Genomic DNA, 19999 nt, shown 5'->3' on the forward strand with positions numbered 1-19999 from the left:
ACGCGGCACGAACTAGGTAGTTCGGATTAGGCTTCCTATTCTGAACTACCGTTACTCCTCGTGGAACAAGGTGTACCAGTAGTTCGGAATAGGAAGCCTAATCCAAACTACCTAGTTCATGCCGCGTGTAGCCGCGCGGGCACGGAGTCCGAACTAGCGGACATTTAAAAATGGCGGCGCCCGGCAATATGCAAATGAAGCCCGGGAAATTCAAATCCCGGGCTTCATTTGCAACTCCGGTTGCCTACATTAACCACCCTAGTTCGAACTAGGGTGGTAGTGTAGACATACCCTGAGCTTTTAGAAGACATTAGAGCTCAACAGCCACACAGAACACTGAGAGCCAAGACTGGTGGCTGTAAACAAACTTTATGGGACCTAGGGATGTGTTAGGATTCATGGTTAAACCGTTAACTTATGAGCCTTTCACAGTTACATGCAAGCCCTCCCTCCCTGCAGGGCAGGAGGGGACAAGCAGGAGCCCCCATTTAAGCTGGCTCCCTCACGTACCAGCTCCCATGGAGCCACCTCCCCCTACCTGCATGTAAATGTGTAACCGCTGAAAATTCAGCGATTACATGTTTGCAAAACAAAATACACTTTTTAAAAATATCCCTAATGGGACCATTGGGGAACTTGGCCCACACCCATGATAAGTGGACATCTCGCTTACTAAAACATTACTTAGATATTGCCAGACTGGAAAGCTTTAACCTTTATTATATAGTATGGAAGTCATGGAAGGTGAAGCTTTCCCATGCTGATTTTACACCAGGACACTAGTCCTGTTTTCTGATAATCTCAACTGTCCTAGCCCTTATGTTTTTAAAAAGTGTGGTAACTAGAGATAAAGTACTTCTAGTACACGACAAATATGAGTGTCATCTCTGGCATCATTTCTGTATAATTCAGGCATTGTGCTTCTCTACCAGAGTGACACACTTACTAAGCAATATTATAATGTTACAAAGCATATCTATGTCCATCATATTGCAAGGATAAAAGCCTCCACTGCAACAGTCTTGATTAGACTAGTTGCGTGTTCTACCAAGACAACTTTAAGATAAAGTAGGCTTTAGTTTAATAGTGAGAGCTGAAACTGTAAGGTCAGTTCCTGCAAAGCAAAAAGATTAATTATGCTAAATTCGGAGCTTCGAGACAAAAACTGACTCTCTCAATGTGGGAGACCAAAGCTGTCTACAGCAATGGCAAGCCATTAAATATGCATGCTAGTTGCAATTGCATTCAAGAGTTACAACAGGAAAAAAATAGAATATTGGGCTGCTGGCAACACTTAAGGTATTGTAATTCAATTTGCAGTGCCTCTGATTAGAAAAAAATAGCTTTACAACTAATAGATGTGCTAAATGACACTAATTCAAAGACTGACCTGGAGCTTTTGATTCACAAGGCACATTTCACAGACCTTTCCTAAATTCTTTGGTCACTCCAGAGCCACTCCTAGAATATTTGCTCTCTCATACACCAATTTAACAAAGAACAACAAGAAGTCCTGTGGCACCTTATAGACTAACAGATTTATTGGAGCATAAGCCTTCGTGGGCAAAGGCCCACTTCATCAGATGCATATATCTGATGAAGTGGATATTTGCCCACGAAAGCTTATGCTCCAATAAATCTGTTAGTCTATAAGGGTATGTCTACACTACCACCCTAGTTCGAACTAGGGTGGTAATGTAGGCAACCGGAGTTGCAAATGAAGCCCGGGATTTGAATTTCCCGGGCTTCATTTGCATAAAGCCGGGCGCCGCCATTTTTAAATGTCCGCTAGTGCGGACTCCGTGCCGCGCAGCTACACGCGGCACAGACTAGGTAGTTCGGACTAGGCTTCCTAGTCTGAACTACCGTTACTCCTCGTGAAACTAGGAAGCCTAGTCCGAACTACCTAGTCCGTGCTGCGTGTGGCCGCGCGGCACGGAATCCGCACTAGCGGACATTTAAAAATGGCGGCGTCTGGCTTTATGCAAATGAAGCCCGGGAAATTCAAATCCCAGGCTTCATTTGCAACTCCGGTTGCCTACATTACCACCCTAGTTTGAACTACGGTGGTAGTGTAGACAAAACCCTAAGGTGCCACAGGACTTCTCATTGTTTATGCACTAACACGGCTACCCCTCTGATTACTAAGAGAACATGCCCCCAAATAAGAAATATCATCCCAGAGCAAAGAATACACTAGAACTGTCTTGTCTAAATGGCAAGGAGTCAATGAATAAGCAGCACCTTTTTGCTATGCTTCTTCTAATTTTGCTCAAATATTTCCTCTCCACAGTAACAGCAAAACAATCTGTTTAGAACACATGCAAGGTAGAGTGATTCTAAGGAAAGTATTTTAATGTTTAGTATTTCTTGATAATATTTAATTTTTAAAGAGTTTAGTATCCAATGCCTGGCATCCATTATTAGTTAGCAGTGGATGAATGTATCATGTGACCACAATGTAGTGTAGGGGGATGTCCCTCATAAGCAGATCTGTCCTATACTTTTTATGTAGCTAGTCTTTCTTCCTTCCAATATAGCTGCTCAGTCTAACTATGAACAAAGCCCTTAGATGTCATCTTATCACTCTGATGCTTCAAAATTACACATCTACTTGATGAGCCTGATGTCCATATTAAAAATATAATTTACATGACAGTCTAATTTAGCAGCTTCATGATGCACTTGACAGATAATATGAAGGAGCAGGATTTCCTCAGGTTGAACAGATTGTAAAAAGCCAGACACTTGATTATTGGCATTGTCATAGCAACTACAGACTAAGAAGGACTTCATTGTGCAAGGCACTGTACAATGTTAGCCCCTGCTTTAAAGAGCTTACATTAATTTCTACTTTTTTTTAACTCCAGCAAAAGTAAAATTAAAAAAAACCATTTTTTTTGTTTAAAAACCCTATTGCCCAATTCACTTCCTCTCTCTATATATTTTTGTTCCATTATTTTACTCATGAAAGATGAGAGTTAGACACTCAGGGTACATCTAGACTACATGGCTCAATGGAGCCATGTACATTAGTGTACTCGAAAAAGGGAAATGAAGCAGCGATTTAAATAATCGCCGCTTCATTTACATCAAAATGGCTGCCGCGCTGTGCCAATCAGCTGTTTGGTGGCACAGCGCGGTAGTCTGGACACTCCGCGGTCGACAAGGGCTTCCCTTGTCGACCGCAGAGCGTCCAGAATACCGCGTTATGCCGCCAAACAGCTGATCGGCACAGCGCGGCAGCCATTTTGATGTAAATGAAGCGGCAATTATTTAAATCGCCGCTTCATTTCCCTATGTCTAGAAACCTCATTTACATGCTCCATTGATGGAGCCATGTAGTCTAGACATACCCTCAGATACTATGGTGATGGCCAAGAATCAGAATCTTAAAGAACTACTCACTTCCAACAACCCTAAATAAAGCAGCAGCAAGCAACACCACTAGGGATGTGAATGGTTAACTGGTAAGCCTCACCTTTAATGGCACCCTAAATGGATGAGACTTATCATTTTAACCAATGAGGGCTGGAGCAAACCCCCACCTGTGGCGGCCAGAGCAGCCTCCGTGTGCAGGAATGGGAACCACTCCAGCTTGAACCTGTTAAATTAGTTAACTAATTAAGCAGGATTTTACATTCCTAAACATCCCCCCCCCCCCATTTCTTGACATCTTCTTACTGAGATCATCATCATCAAGCAGAAAGGAAATTTTCTGATGTTCAATTGGTTTCTTCTGGTTGTAAACGGCGCAATATAAACCTGAAAAGACCTTTGAACCAATATTAAAGATAAGACAAGGAAGCAAATCCTATTTCCTTGATAGGACATTAAGGGGGATAGTGCAAAAAACTTTTTGCATACATACACACACACATTCAGTACCTCTTCAATAAGACAATGTTAAAGCTGAAAAAAATCAAGATTAAAATGGACCCCTCTGATCTAAGATGTCACTGATATTATTCTTACAAAATTTTTACAAAATGTTAGAGATTTACAACATAAAGCCTTGCAACACTCATGTGAAGACCCATTTTACAGACGTAAACACAGCTATAAAGAACAAGGCTCACATTTTCAAAAATTAACTTAAAAAACAACATATATTCTGGTAGCACTTTAAAGACTAACAAAACATGTAGATGGTATCACGAGCTTTAAGTTTATCCTGTACAGACTAACTCAGCTACCCCCTGAAGATTTTCAAAAATGTTAGCTAATCTTGGATAACCAAATCAAGACAACTAAGAGTCACCACAGGTTGAACCTCTCTAGTCTGGCACCCTCAGTTCCTGACCAGTGCCGAACCAGAGAATTTCCCAAACCACGAGAAGTCAGTATTGTCGTGCAGCAGCATTACCAACGCTTCCATTGCTTCTTGGGCACTTAGAAGACATTTAGGAGTAAATTAGAGCGAAACAACAGCACAGAACACTGAGAGCCAGGACTGGTGGCTGTAAACAAAGTTTATGAGACCAGAGGACATTTGGCCACATCCATGATAAGTGGACATGCAGCTAACTAAAATCATGCTGGACCATGGATATTGCCAGACCAGAAAGGTTCAACATGTACTCCACATGAAGTTAATGGGAAATATAGATGCATAGCATCTCTCTAAAGATCAGGCCCTGGAGGTGCCACAAGTTGGCCACCCAGAAATTGAGGCAATCAAAGCTAATGGACAGTTAATATGTGTGTGCGCCTAAGTGACTTATACATTGTCATTCAACAAATCCAAATAAATCTAATAAAAACACATGACAGTGCCATGCTTGAGTCCCACCTCAGTCACTAAACAGTTTCATACACTCTTGTATGTTTGAAAACAATGATTCTACCTGCATCTGAAAATTAGCAATATTCCAGCAAAATCAACAAAAATCCACCCACTGCTCACCCTATAATGCAGAAAGATAAAAGATTCTCAGGTTATCTTCCATGTTCTAAGCTTCCTTGCCAATATGGTTCTGGATAAAACACTTTCCCTACACAAAATAAGAAAACTGAAGAGCAAGAAAGAGTTCCAGACTTAATCTCAGTGCTACTAAAATATGTTTGATCACTAAATAACTTCTCATTTTAATCTGCAAGACAAAAGAAAAAAGTCAAAACAGACAGAAGTAATTAATTATTTTCATGTTCCACTAGAAAACAATTACTGCTGTGTATGGTGCGTTCCTATAAACCAAAAAAGGAAGAATATAAATACAATGACTGAATGGTTCATGTGGCAGAAGTCATTTTGAGTATACTGTAAACCAGGGGTGGGCAATAATTTTTGGTGGGGGGCCACTAAAAGATTTTGGAAAGTGGTCAAGGGCCACACTTTTCTGTAGAGGAGAGGTGGGGTTTAGGATGGAGACTGGGTGCAGAAGGGTTCACGGGGTAAGGGAGTAGGGTACAGAAAACAGTGTGAGGTCTGAGAGGGAGTTTGGGTGAAGGAGGCAGTTGTGATCTGGTTCAGGGGATTGGCGTTTAGGGTCAGGGAGGGTGTAGGGTGAAAGAAAGGATTCTGGCCTGGGGGAGAGGCTCTAGGATGGGGTACAAAGTCTGGGAGGGACCTGTGATTTGTGAGTAGTAAAAGGGGTGCAGACCGCAGAGGGTGACCTGGGGCAGAGGAATGGGGTGCAGGCAGGGCCGGCTCGAGCCATTCCTGCGCCCCGGGCACGCAACGCATGCGCGGCTTTGCCCCCGTGCACACTGCGCACCTTACAGCTGCAATTGGGCACGCAGTGCCCGGGCTCGCAGCACCCCTTAGAACTGCCATCAGGCGCCGTGCGGCCCCGGGTGCGTGGTGCCTGATGGCAGCTCTAAGGGGCGCCGCGCAGCCCCCGGTGCCTGACGGCAGCTCTAAGGGGATCGCACGGCCGGGCACATGGCGCCCCTTACAGCTGCCATCAGGCGTCCCCCATAGGTTGGCTCCCCGGGCAGCTGCCCAGCTAGCCCCTCCCCTTAATCCGGCCCTGGGTGCAGGAGAAGATTCTGGCTTGGGGGAGGGGTGGAGGGGGTACAGTGTATGGGAGGGAGTTGTGACCTGGGGCAAGGGAGTGCAGAGGGTTTGGATGGTGACCTGAAGGAGGGAGTTGGGGTGCAAGAGGGGTAGGGGTGCCAGAGGCAGGCTCTGGCTGGGAGGCACTTATCTAAGTGTCTCCTGGACAGCAGCCTTGCAGCACCTCCAAGGCAGGCTGGACTCCCTGCCTGCTGCAACCCCAGACTGCTTGAAACTGCAGGTTGTTCCCTCCATTTGGCTCTCAGCTCGGGGGGGGGGGCGGGGGCGGGAGAAGAGGCTTGCGTTGCCCCCATCCCCCAGTCTGATCTCTCAGCTCCTATTGGCTGGTTGTTTCTAGCCAATAGGAGCTGACGATTTGGCTGGGGATTTGGCTGGGGGTGGGGAAGTCACACAACGCCTCCCCTTCTCTCTCTCCGCCCCCCCCTTCCCCCCCCCCCCCCCCCCCGCCTGCAGAGCAGAGAGCCACAAGGACCGTGCTTTAAACCACGGCAGCTGCATACCTGACGGTCTCAGCAGGGTGATCCACAGGCCAGATCCAGTGTCTTGGAGGGCTGGATCTGGTCCCCGGGCCATATTTTGCCCAGCCCTACTGTAAACCATTGGCTCGACCTTTCCATAATACTGTAATGGCTTTCAGAGTTTGATTTGTCTTACATACCCCCAAGTTTGATCTCACCTAAAAACTACTCATTTACAAGATCAGACATAAAAGTACAAAAGTGTCACAGAATACTATTACTGAAAAATTGCTCATTCTAATTTTACCATATCACTATAAGATGAAACAACTGAAATATAAATAGTGTCCTTACATTTCAGCGTATAGTATACAGTGAAGTATAAACAAATCATTGTATGCAATTGTTGTTGATACTGACTTTGCTAATGCTTTTTACGTTAAAGTAGGCAAATATCCTGAAGACCTCTCTGTATCCCCAAAGGTATGTGTATCCTTGAACCACTACTATAAAACTATCTCCTCACCTACACTTTAGCTAAAAAAAATAATCCAATTACCACCTACTGAAGCTGACCTCTACTTATCTCTTTACAGGACTTCTGAAGAAATATTTGCATTGATATTTGTTATAGCTTATGGTGCACCAAAAAAGGCAGAAAAAAAGTCCATGAATACCACAAGACCCAGCAACTATCCAAATGTTCTACTGCAACACATCAGAAGATTTCTTCACTAGACAGAACATTTCCAAGTTTGGCTTTGGACTAACCAGATTAAAGAAAACAGAAGTGAATCAGTTCCCTTTTAGATATGAGACAGCAGACAATTTTACAAACTTTGTCTTCATACAAATCTGAAATTAGAACCAAATTGGTAGTTAGTGTGCCAGCACCTCCGTCTGTGAGAAGTTGGCTATTTTAAGTACAGACCATCTCCCTCCTCCCACTAGACCTTTTCTTCCCACTGCACCTATCTACTGCGGTTTTTTCACAAGTGGGTAGTATTCTGGCAAGCCTAATGCTGCTCTAGAAAGCAATACAGGAAGCTATAAAGCATTAAACTTGCCACCCAAAACAAAAGCCTGGAGTAATTTGTAAGTATAAGGGGCTGCCACGTGCATTAGGTTCAGAAATGCCAGTTGTAAATAAAATTATGTTCAGGAGCTAGAAGGCTCAGGGATTTCGTAAGAAACAGAATATGGAACTTTCCATTTGATGCTGGTTTTAATCTGGCCCACGCTGGCATTAAGTTATTACCATCTGAAGGTGCTTAGAAGCCTAAGTGATTTTGCAGTTTCAGACTAGATACCTGCAGACAGAGAACCAACACGATAGCCAAAAATTATATGGACACAGAGCATAATCCACCCTCTTATGCTAGAGGTAATTCTTTCAGCTCAAAACTGAGGCCTGGTCTACATCTAAAACTTCAGTTAACCTACCTATGTTGCTCAGGTCTTTAAAAAAAAAAATCACATCCTGTTCCATGTAGGTAAGTTAATATAACTCTCACCACAGAGGTAGTTAGGTCAACTAAAGAATTCTACTAGCTATTGCCTCTCAAGAGCATGAATTTACTACAGCAACAGAAAACCCCATTCTGTTGCATAAACACTTGCTACAGCAATAACAGTATGGCTGCCCCATGCCAGTTATATCACCATAGTATTTGTACAGGTTGGACCTCCATGGTCCAGCAACCTCGGGACTGCTCAGGAGCATACTGAACCAGGGAGGTCAGGCCTTCCCTCCTAGCCTGCCAGTTCCAGCCAGTGCTGCTGCCCCCAGCCTGCCTGCCAGGTTCCATTGTTCCTGATGTGTTGGCGGGGCTCCGACCACACACAGCAGCCCTGTGACCTGCCTACCCTCTGCAGAGACTATGTTCTGGCTCCCAGGCCCCACTCACCGCTGTTGGTCATGTGGGCTGCCAGCAGGGCTCCCTGTCCATGCTGCTGTCTAGGGCTCTGCTGCTAACTGCCAGCCACGGCTCCTTGCAGGCCGTCAGCCTGGCAGACCAATTGTGCCCAGCCACTGGCAACCTCTTCGATTGGGGCTCTCTGGTCCAGCAACATCCATGAGCTAGCTATAGCAGAAATATAGTTGGACCACGGATGTTGCTGGACCAAAGAGTCCCAAACTAGAGAGGTTCAACCTGTAGCATAGACACACCTTGAGACACATCTGAGGTGGCACGCAGTGCTGCCATCTCTGTAATAACAATTCTTGTGGACTTCAGTCTCCTAGGCTGTCAACTTCCATGATTCATTCCTGCTCACTCACCCTTTACTTTTAACAAATTTCAGAGTTTGTTTTTACCTTCATAGATTTCAGACTGCAAGACTCAAAATGTCAGCTTTCTAGTACATGGACTGCTCAGGAAAATTGACCTGGACTAGTACATGGACTGCTCAGGAAAATAAGTATTGCAGCTATAGCTATCCCACTCAATTTCCCCTTGCAGACATGATCTATGTAATGTGGGAAGTACAGGCTAGGATATGAAGGAACTCAGATGATTGAAATGTTATGCAAACTTCCAAACATGTGATTTAAAGACCTATGGCGTGTTATACTTTTGAGCATACTACTTCTGAGGAAATGGATGCCTCTGAAAAGGTGAGGGGGCTTATATGTTTACTTTTGTCATAAGCCTCTCACACTCCTGGAGACAAGAAGTGTCAAGGGCTTTTCTGCCTTTCTTTGATTTACTCCATTTCACTAAGCATTTCTAAAGAGTCCACAGCACAGTACTTTGGAACAATCAACCCCCTACCCAATCCCATCTTTTCCAAGTTGCCTCTGAGGGAGTTTAAGACCTATAGAACCAGACTCTTCCATTGTAGTGGTCTCTAACCCCTCCTAGGGGCTGAATGTCTGCCCCATACCCAACCAAATATGTAAAGCAGGTTGAAAAGGTTGGATCACTTCTTTTGCACCTACAAGCCTATGCAGATGTGACAAATGGAGCCCTTCACTAGAAACAGCACTCTGCGAGAAAAATCCAGCCCTTTTTTGAAGCAGCAAATGGATTTTCTCAATCAAGGGACTCTCTATTAGGCCCTTCAGCGCCCTTTTGTTGCTTCGGTTAGGGTCAAAATTAATATTTTCAAGATTTAAGACACTGGTAACATCACCAGATTATTTAAAAGAAAGCTATATTTTAATAAACAATCCTTTTAATCATTTAATTTTTTTAAATCCAAAAAGCCAATTGATTTCTCCCTAGAGGTTAACAGTTCTGCAGCAGCATGTTCAACTCTGGGCACAGTGAAGAGAAAGAACATGCCTTTTGTTGCTTGATCAGCAAGAGGGGGGTCAAACAAGGAAAGGCACCGACTGGCTCTAAAGTGAAACACATCCAGTCCTCTTTAGAAAGCAAGCTGGTAGCAAAGATAAAGGATTCTTGAGGAAGAGGGAAAAGATCTGACTTAACTCTAGAGTCCTAACCTGGGAGAATCTTTGAAGTACTTCACTGAATATATTCAGTATTTTGCTTTTTATAAAAAAAAGTTACTAGTTAGTTTACTGGCACTTCCTTTTTGTCACTTAGCAATCTTTTAGGTATTTCTTCCATATTCTGCTACTCCTCATCTCGCTGTCAACTGTGTCCTATCTGGCCTTTTCCTTTACCTAGCATCTACTAGTAAAATTAAGCAATTATTTCATTTTATTCCAATTCCAGACACACTTTCCAAGGGTGTTCTTAACTACAAGAAGGGGAAAGAAGTGGTATGCACTGAGTATGGAAATGTAAATCCTCCCACCCACTTCTGAAGCATGCAAGCATGCTGAACCAGACTCCCTAGAGTTCCTGTCATCAAAAGGCCACAGGAGTCCTCTCAAAATATTCTTAAGAGGATTTAGCCTCTTTTAAAGGGTACTTAACATGTGTGTGGTGTCTCCATGTAAGCATTTTCCCATGGCTTAAAAAAAAATGGCCCTCTATTTAAAGGCTTCTCACTGCAATGAAAAGACACTAAGAATTTCTGCACTGTTTTCACTGGAAATATTTTGAGCGTCTGCCTCTCCTGGTAATTCAGTCCTCCAGCACTGCGATTTACACGGAGTAGTGACTTTCTAATATATAAAGTAAAAGAAAGATAGCCTTAGACAGCACATTAATTGTAAGATGGGTGCATGACCATCTTCTCCCTTCTCCTCCTGGCACAATCTTCCCTATTAATGTAGGAGCCTTAACAGCTTCTTCTGAAGATTTAAATCTTTACTAACTATGGAATTAAACCACTATAAGGTTAATTTCTGTCCTCTCACAATCCACAGGAGTTGTGCAAATCCAAACCCTGATTTTCAAGTGCTGAGCAGCCACAGCTTCCATTCACATTGTTTCATAATGAGTGATCAGCATCTCCAAGCCAGGCCCCTCTACAATAGAGTGTGGCTGTTTGCAAAGGTATAGCAGTGCGCCCTCCAATTATTCTATAACCTAGAGCTCAGGTGATAGAAAGTCCATGTAACAAGGGCTGGGCTTAAGAAACAGACCCACTGGACACAACCAACTGAGCAATTTGTTTGGGATGGTGAGCGATGTTCCCTCTAATTTTTCCATCCATATGCAGAATAAGTTTTGTTGTGTGCATCAAGGCATGTGCGAATGTGAACCACCAGTAGAAACACATTTTGCAGGCTGTGAGTGCTAATCAGCTGGGCAGCACCTGAATCTCTTTTGGGTGGCTGCCCAAATACTCAGCTTTCAGGGAACACTCTATATTGTTAACTTTTGGGGTATGTTTATAAATGGAACTAGAAGAACTCTATACACTGAAGTTTGAACAGGGGTAATACTAATCAAGAAGTGAAAAACTGCCCCCTTTTTCCCCCAAACTACATGGTAAGCCCCACAGAGTTGTTCCCTTGCAATCATGCTTGTAGATATGTCTGCTAGTGAATTCGTTCTAACAAAGTCATGCTGAAAAACAAAAGCATTGGACTGGATATCCTGTTTCCAGAGCAATCTGGACCATACCACATGCTTAACTAGTGGGTTAAAAATTACAGTAACATTTACAAGCATGACAGCAGCAAATCAAGTTTGTCTTTTTTAGTGAAGATGTCCTTTTTAACCTAGGATGTAACTTTCATTATTATAATATTTTGATGACACTATGCCACGCTTTCCTGAAACCTCCACGGCCATGTCAGCAATGAACACCTGCAACAATTGTATAAAAAGGAAGCTTATGTCATCATTGTGGTTTGTCAGCAGCACTAAAGTGACATGAACAGCTTATTAATTTAAAAACTGCTACATTTGACCAATGCTTAAAAGGTTTCTAGATCATTTCACAGTACAAAATATGAATATCTTAATGCCACCAAAATCCACATTTTTTCCTTTAGCTTTTATTGCAAATCTCATAAATTATCAGTTTTAAAAGGGTCTAGATTTTTTTTTTAAACAGCCTGCAAATAAATTTAATAGAAAACTCTTTTAAAAACATGGGCAAGCAGATACAATCTGCGGCATGGAGTTTGTGCATAGCTAGTGATATGCTAAGCTCAAGTGTTATTTTAGCCCAATCAATTTAGCTTCATGGGGCCCCCTGTGGCTGAGGCAATTGTGCTACTTGCATTGCATTTTTTATTTAAAATATTTACTGTACTAGAGTGACACAGGGCACTGGTGTCATTTAGTAATTTTCTTTGTCAGGAGAGGAATCACAGTGCAAATGAAGTTTGCTGTTTCAGAACACGTGAAAAGAATAAAACAATAGACTAGTAGCACCTTAAAGAGTAACAAAACATGTAGTTGGTGGTATGAGCTTTTGTGGGCATCTACATGTTTTGTTAGTCTTTAAGGTGCTACTAGACTATTGCTGTTTTTTAAGTTTTTCCTGTTACAGACTAACTCAGCTACTGCTCTGAAGCATGTGAAAAAAAGTGAGTTTGGTCATCTCATTTTAGAGACCTTAGTGGAAGGTGGCCCACATCACAATGCCAAAAAAGTCTCAGCTCAAGCAAGGTCCAGTGTTGGAATGTCTGCGGGGCCATGGCTATTAAAATCCCTTAGCAAAACCGTGTAGGTTAAACTTGCACCTCTACCACACCTGCTTGTCCATTTTATGCCTAGATCAAGCCAGTTCAGGACATCAGTCCCCTTATAGCTACGGAAGCAGAGAATACTTCACCCCCCCCCCCCCCCCACTGCAGACCCTCTTTATGTTATCTGAACTTTTTCATCTTGGCTCCCTCTACAGCACCCATCTTCGTTGTAACAAGCAGGTGAGACTTGCCTCCAGGAAGAGCTTCAGTAGACAGCAAGGAGGGCCCAGTATATTTAATTATTCCAAAACACCGAACACTCACCTTCCCACACTTTTAGTTGTCTATGCAGAGTTCTCCAGAATTCCCCCCCCCCTTCCCTGCATCTCAAATGACAGCCCCAAGTACTAGAAATGCAGGGGTGAAGTTTCCTCCAGAAAGGGGGTTAGCTGTGAAAGAGGAAAACTGCCTTTAGAGCAAGGCAAGGAGGGGGGAGGGGGATGAAAAAGTACTAAGCGCCCCCAATTCACCAGCAGATGAAGCGATTTAAAAATTAAACGGGACAGGCCAGGCACCCCGTGGCCTGAAACAGGAACCTGACCAATCACTTCCAGGGGGTCATCAGAAGGCGGGCAGAGGACTGGGAGATCAGGCCCTGGCTGAAAAAGCTAGTGGGGGAAAGAGACTGGGAGAATAAAAGAGGGGAGCTCAACTCAGGAAGAAGGCGGGGGAGGGTGGAAGAGAAATTTTATTTCTTAACTATTTCCCACTATGCTGTCCCCACCCGGGCCACTGCAGCTCGGGGAGTGTCAGAGCCTAGGGGCAGGCGAGGGGGGACGCCCAGGCTATGAGGGGGGTGTGGATGCTTCCCACGTTCCTCACTATGGGGCGGGGGGGAAGAAAGGAGGCTTGTTCCTGGTGCTGGCCCCTGCGTGCCCGGTCACTAACCTGCTGTAGGGGCATTTCCGAGTCCAGCAGAGCCCCGGGCAGCCTCGGGGAGGCGAAGAGGCCGCGCGCGCGTGTGAGGGGGGGGACAAGGACCGTCCCAGGCCAGAGGCAGGAGGAGGAAACGGGTGTCCCCCTCCCCCCACTCGGATCAGCGCCCCCTCCCTCCTGCCCGGCTCCCAGTCACAGACGCGGCCTCCGCGCACGTGTGCGAAACGTCACCGGCGAGTCCGGGGGTGAAGCGGAGACACCAGCTGGGCAGAGCCCCCCGCTCCCCCAGGTCCGGGCAGGGGAGCAGCGGGGCCCACATCTACCCAGCCCCGGGAGGAGCGGTCGCCGCAGCCGCCCCCATCCCAGGACACCCCCAGCCGGGATGCCCCAGCGCCGCGGTCTCCCTGCAGCACCAGGCACCGGCCTCAGCGGGCTCTTTGTTAGAACCACAAATATCAGTGGGGAGACGGGGGCGCTGGCTGTGCTGGTGAGAGGGGGACAGGCTGCAACAGCCCCTCCTGCCCTTTATTCTCTGCAACGGGGTGAGGGGGCCCCGCGGCCCCGGTTGCAGAGAGGAGGCGCGGGCTGGACCGACCCGGGCCTGAGTTGGCGGGGGAGGGAAAGAGACAGAAAAGTTTATTGCAACATGATGCACTCCCAGCCCTTCCTGCCCCCCCAACCCCGGCTGGAGAAGGGGCAACGGGGCCCTTCCTGGGGCTTAACCAGAGTGTCCCCTTCACCCTCCCGCGGAGATTGGGGGGGGGGAGGAGAATTACCGGGGGGCGGCCTCCGCCTCCTCCTAGTGCAGGCTGCAGCAGCGCCGTCCTGCCGGCGGGTCCGTGCGGGGTGCAGTACAGGGAGCCGCCAGCGGGCTGACCCCCCTCCGCAGTGAGGGCAAAGACACTGGGAGCCTGGGAGGAGGAGACACAGGACGCCGCCGACGCGCCGCTGCGGATCTGGATGAAGGTGCCGGCGGCGAAGTGGGCTGGGAAGCTGGCGGGGGTCACCCGGGAGTCCATGGAAGGTGCGGGTGGCTGCGCTGCTGGGGCCGCCGGCTGGAGTCCCCTTCTCATCCTTCCCTCTGGGTCTGTCCCCGTAGCCGAGTCTCTCCCTCCCTCCCCCCCCGGCCTTCCCGGCTCCTTTCCTCCTGGATACCGAGCCCCGGCTCAAAATACTGGGGGCGGCAGGTACCGGGGGGGATCCGGCTGCAGGATTCGGGGTCCCGGGGGGGGATGAAAGCGGCGGGATGTGCAGATGCGGCGGATGGAGCGGGGCCGCTCCCGCTGTGTGGGGCCGGCTGGAAAATGGCTCCAGGAAGCGGCGGCTGCTGACAATGAATGAAGGGAAGGGAGACGGGTTACGCGCCAAGGGCCTCCCGCGAAACTCGGATTTCCCGCCCGCTTTTCAAACTAGATTTGCATAGCTCCGCCCAGCTAGTACGTCCTGTGCAGCTGCCCTCCCCATTGGCCCGCCGCTTCCTCACTCCCATCCAATGCCCAACCCTGTGGGCGCCCTGCCTGTTTCCCATTGGCCCGCTGCGGTGCGGGGTTGCCCTATTTGCATAGAGTCGGTTGATTGGCTGTGGAGGCGAGGCCGGGGATTCCCATCCGAGCAGCCGGGATCCCGGCGCGCCGGCTCAGTGACAGTGACAGCCGGCGTCGGCGCGTTCCGGGACGTGCCCGGGAGCCAGGGAGGTTCCGTTCCCCTCCCCACTGCCAGTGCGAGTGCAGCTGCTGCAGTACAGAGAGACCCTGCCCGGCCAGGGGAGCGGCTTGGTCCGGCCGGCTGGAAGGGGGCATAAGGGCGGGGCGAGCGCTAAACTCAAGGAAGAGAAGCAGATGAACGCTGGATGCTTTCGGTGACCTAACACATAGGGATGAGAAATCCCGCCAGACCTGTCCAGCGAGTACAGGCAGGAATACATGAGAGCAGAGGACAAAGCGGATGGTGGTACCATGAGCATCCTTGTGAAGAACAGAGTAACGCGGTTGGAAGGGGATTCTTTCATCTGGGCTCAGTGGGGTGGCGAAAAGAAAAGCAGTAAGAAAATCCGGTGATGGAGCCATTGCTATTAACTGTTCAGGTTTGCACTGAAAACGGGACTAAAACTGCCTTCTTTCACGCTGATTCAATTTGGCATCTGGATTGAAACTCACATTTTTATCAGAAGCCAAGTGACTTTCCTTCTTTATGCAGTTAACTGTTTACATTTTTACATTTTAAATGGGAACCCCTTTAAAATATTTTTTTCAAACAGTGGGGGGGGGGGGGGGGTTTCAGACTCCCATTGCTAAAGAAACAGTTCCCATTTTCTCCAAACTTCACACATCTATAATAATCTCCTAATGTCTCAGGAACTGGCAACATTCTAAATTTTACACAACAAAAATTCCTTTTATTTACCATGCTCCAGTTTAACTTAAAAAAGGGAAATCTGATCAGTCAAATATGAACTACTAATCCTCCTGCTCTACCCTGTCTCTTCTCAAGATGCTAGCTGCTGTATTTACTGGTCCCCAAATCTGATTTGTATCTCCATGCTTCCCACTGAGTTAATCATCATACATTAAAACATCATGTTCCCTGACATGTCAATCTTTAAGAACAGAAATTGCATTCCAAGAGACCTGGTGAAGTCTGTCAGGCCAGGATGACACTCTTGGAAAACCTCTTGGAAACTGATAGTTTGGCTTTTCAAGCAATTTTCATCCTGCCCACACTTTAGACTAGGAATGTAAGAGTTAAAACAGTTGACTGATAAGCATCAGTTTATCAGTTCCTGTTAAGGGTTAAATTCTGCTGAGGAGTGTGAGGCTGGCAGCCAAGAGACCTCCACGACCATTCTCTCCCAACCGCTACATCCCCAAGTAAAACATTTAACTAATTTTGTACATTTTTTACATCCCTACTTTAGTCTCTATCAATAACTGGCATATACAGTGAGCAGGGGCCCTATTTATATTGCCTTTCTAATTTTATTACAGCAGTGGCTAGAGTCCCCAATAAGGGCCTCATTCTACTAGACATTGTACACACAAGATTTTTCTCAGTTAAAAGTCTGGATCGTGGTATGGTATGATGGCAGATTAGTTTCTTCCTCTGGTGAATCCTTTGTGGTTCATTCCAAACAGGAACTGAAACTGGACTGGGTGGCAAAGAAGCACTTTTGGGGGGATAGAAGGCTGCCATCTTGTGCCACAGAATCTCAGCTTTCATTTATGATTGTGGAAAAAAACTAAAAAACCAATAAAGCAGTGTCTATTAAAATCTAAAACAGTAACTCAGAGGTGGGAATACTGTGTTCTTCTCAGTGCCCAATAATGGGAAACTCAGATGTCTCATGCTGAGTTAAAGAACAACATTGTTTATTTCACTGTGGTCATAGCATGTACTAATGGAGGAGGATTTCAGATCTGCATGTTCTAGTATAAATGGCATCATTGTGGAGCCACAAAGGGATGAGCATTACTTCTCTCTCTCACACACACACTGACCCAAGAAGGTAAAAGGCCAGATGGAGAAGTGGAGCCCAAAGACATCGGAGTCCCTCTGTACTAGGAAAACTAATCTCACAGTAAGCAATTCAACCCTTGGTAAGGGGGAGCACATCCCACACAGCCTAGTAAAATACCCAATACCCCAACCAGGCAGTTTCCTCCTCCACCACAGATCAGGAGGGGTCTGATGATGGGTATAGGGACCAGACAGTTTCATCCTTGACTTTAATTGCTGCTGCATCTCCCCCTGTTGAAGAATTTCTGAAGGCCCAGCTACATACAGTATCACCGCATCAGTTACGCCCCCATTCACCTTTTCAAGCTTTTCTCTGCAACCATGGCGATTTAAAACTATTATTTCAAATGAGATTTTGATGTCAACACTACACTTTAGGATCCAGGACTCTAGACACAAATCTATTGTAACTATGGTGTATCTGGGTCTCAGCAAGGGGCAACCAAGCCAGCAGAATACATGTTGAACAGGTACACAATCTGTTATGAGTGGTATGTCATTTTGCCATATCTATTGAATAAAGCTTCCATGTTCTAATTCAAGCCGTGGCCAGCATAGACTCCAGGTCTGTTGGACCAGAGGTCCTTGTACCTAGGTTAACTTGTGAGGGGGAGATGGGGAAACTGATAGGGTGAGGTACTCTCAGAAGTAGAATCAGAGAGCAACAGGATTAGGAAGTCAAGGATGCAACACACACAAGGATTGGGCAACAGTTGTCCCCGTTAAGTCCTAGAGCCCCTTTGTCTAGTGCATTTCTCCAGCTGCAGTACCCTGCCTGGCTCCCAGCCCCTTGCCCAATTGCAGACATACAAATGAAAACCTTTTTTCTGTATTCAGTGAGGAAGGAGGTTAAGGAGGCAATGGAACCAAGGACCAACTAAGGTAGTCATTGGGGAAGTTTATCCAGCAAGGACTAAAAAACGGGTAAGGCAGTAGGTCTCAGACAGTGGGGCTAGACCTCAGGGGCTAAGGAGGCAGCCTGGGAATCTGTTTCCACTCCCACATATCTTCTTCTCACACAGCCTCGCATTCCTCTCTACTCTTCATTAGCTCCACCACTGAAACTCACACTGATGAAAAAAGAAAGTTCCATAGGAATGGGCCTCCTCTTGGACAAGCTGTAGAACCGTGGTCCCCAACCCGGTGCCCGCGGGTGCCATGGTGCCCGCCGGGCCCTTTACATGCGCCCGCGGAGCAATCTGGGCTGGTCCCACCCCCAGGCGTGCGGCAGGTGCCAGCCCCGGGTGCATGGCCGTCCCCGGCCCTGGGTGCGCCGCGTGTGCCGGTGCCGACCCTGACCCCCGCCCCCGGGTGCGCCGCGCGAGCCCCGGCCCCCATGCTTGCCCTTGCCAGCCCCGGGCCTGGCCTTGGCCCCGCCCCCGGGGGCGCCGCGCCAGCCCCAGCCCTGGCTCCAGCCCCAGCCCCAGCCCCGGGGGTGCCGCGCGGAACCTGGGCAGCCCCTGCCTGGGATCGCGGCACATGCCGGTGCCGACCTCGGGCGTGCGGCGCATGCTTGGCCACGCCCCCATACGTGCAGCGTGTGAGCGGCCCCGCCCCCAGGCGCCCGGCAGCCCCAAAACATTGGGGACCACTGCTGTAGAAGGTCCACTAGAGCAGTGGTGTGCAACCTTTTTTCCACCGCAACCCACATGGCTGGGCCCGGCCGTTGGCAGCCATGCGGCGTGGGGCTCAGATCCAGGCAGCTAAGGGATGGGCCCAGCCATTGGCAACTGCACGGCGCAGCACTTAGACCCAGACAGCCGGGGGCTAGGCCTGGCCATTGGCAGCTGCACAGCACTTAGACCCAAGCGGCCGGAGGTTGGGCTTGGCTGTTGGCGGCTGTACAGCGCAGCAACCCCCCAGGAAGACGTTTGCAACTCCCTTGGGGGTCGTGACTCACGGGTTGTGCACCACTGCACTAGAGGAAAGCCAGGTTATTTCTGGTTCCTGCAGCATAAACCTCCAAAAGCTCATGGTACCATCTATATGTTTTGTTAGTGTTTAAGGTGCTGCTAGATTATTTGTTGTTTTTTAAGTTTTTCCAGTTACAGACTAACTCGGCTACCCCTCTGAAGCTCCTATCTCCTGTTAGGCTTCTGGCCAGCAGAAGACTGCTTCTCACCCCAATACTCCCACCCTGTTGTTTCTTCTCTACACCTCACATCAAAAAGCACTGATCCCACCCATGAACCTCCTCCCTCCATCATACCTCTCTTGTTCCCTGTATAGCCATGCTTCTTTCATATTCCTCCACTATACACCCCCTGCTAACCGTCCTCTATGCATAATCTCCTGCTACTATAGGTCTCCACATCTACCATCCCCACCATTGCTCACCAGCCACTGGTATCTCCCCGTCTCTTCCACATCCTTCAAACATGCCAAATTACACCAATGTTTTTTTTAAAAGCAGTCAGATTGACTAACCACACTTGGTTAATGTAGAGCTCACACTGCTCAAGCTGCATTTCCTGTCAATGTAACTATTAGAAATGAAGGAAATTGCCAGTTAATCCAATGCTAACAGACAGACCAAAATCTGTCACATGTCTTACCTTCTACAACATCAACATACCCACAATTTCTATTTATTTTGTTTTACTGCAATAGCACTAATAAAGGACTAGGGCCAAATTTTGTTAAACACCATACAGACAGTAAAAAGTTCCAGTTCCCCCCACTTAAACTGGAGAGTATTTTGTAGAAATGAGCAGTGTGACTGTGTTTTGAGCATTGTGCTTAATTGTGGTTAATCTGCATGTTAATGTTGCCAAAACTAGTTTTTTCTTTGATTATTAGTTGTTGGCTTGATAGGAAAAGCACATGAGCAACTTTAACAATAAGTTAATCAGGTTTTTATTTGGATAATAGCGAATGTTATTTCTGCATTGTCATTGCTGTACATCCTGCTAAACCTTTGCAATTCAATGAAATAGCTTCATCTAGGGGAGCAGATCTAAGGTGCCACGTAAAGAGAAGTGAGTTGGTGGAGCAGAGAACAAGGGTGGCCAAAGTGAGAGCCCAGAAAATGGGGGTAGGTGGAGCAAAAGTTGGAGGTTTTAGTGTAAGAAT

At 47.0% G+C, this 19999-nt stretch overlaps 1 protein-coding gene across 3 annotated transcripts in view; it reads right to left on the reverse strand.

Moving 5' to 3' along the window:
* Positions 1–14778, reverse strand: part of E2F3 (E2F transcription factor 3) — a 55608-nt gene extending 40830 nt beyond the window's left edge. Inside the window, exon 1 of one of the 3 annotated variants that reach the window (XM_075921167.1) lies at positions 14191–14778. In XM_075921167.1, the coding sequence (XP_075777282.1) occupies positions 14191–14487 (297 nt within the window). In that variant the 5' untranslated portion in view covers positions 14488–14778. Of the gene's footprint in view, positions 1–13426; positions 13863–14190 lie in introns of those variants that run through there. The other 2 variants (XM_075921166.1, XM_075921168.1) reach the window with 2 other exon arrangements.
* Between the last annotated feature and the right edge of the window lie 5221 nt (positions 14779–19999).

Source organism: Pelodiscus sinensis, chromosome 2 (assembly GCF_049634645.1).
Source record: "Pelodiscus sinensis isolate JC-2024 chromosome 2, ASM4963464v1, whole genome shotgun sequence".
Lineage (NCBI taxonomy): Eukaryota > Metazoa > Chordata > Testudines > Trionychidae > Pelodiscus > Pelodiscus sinensis.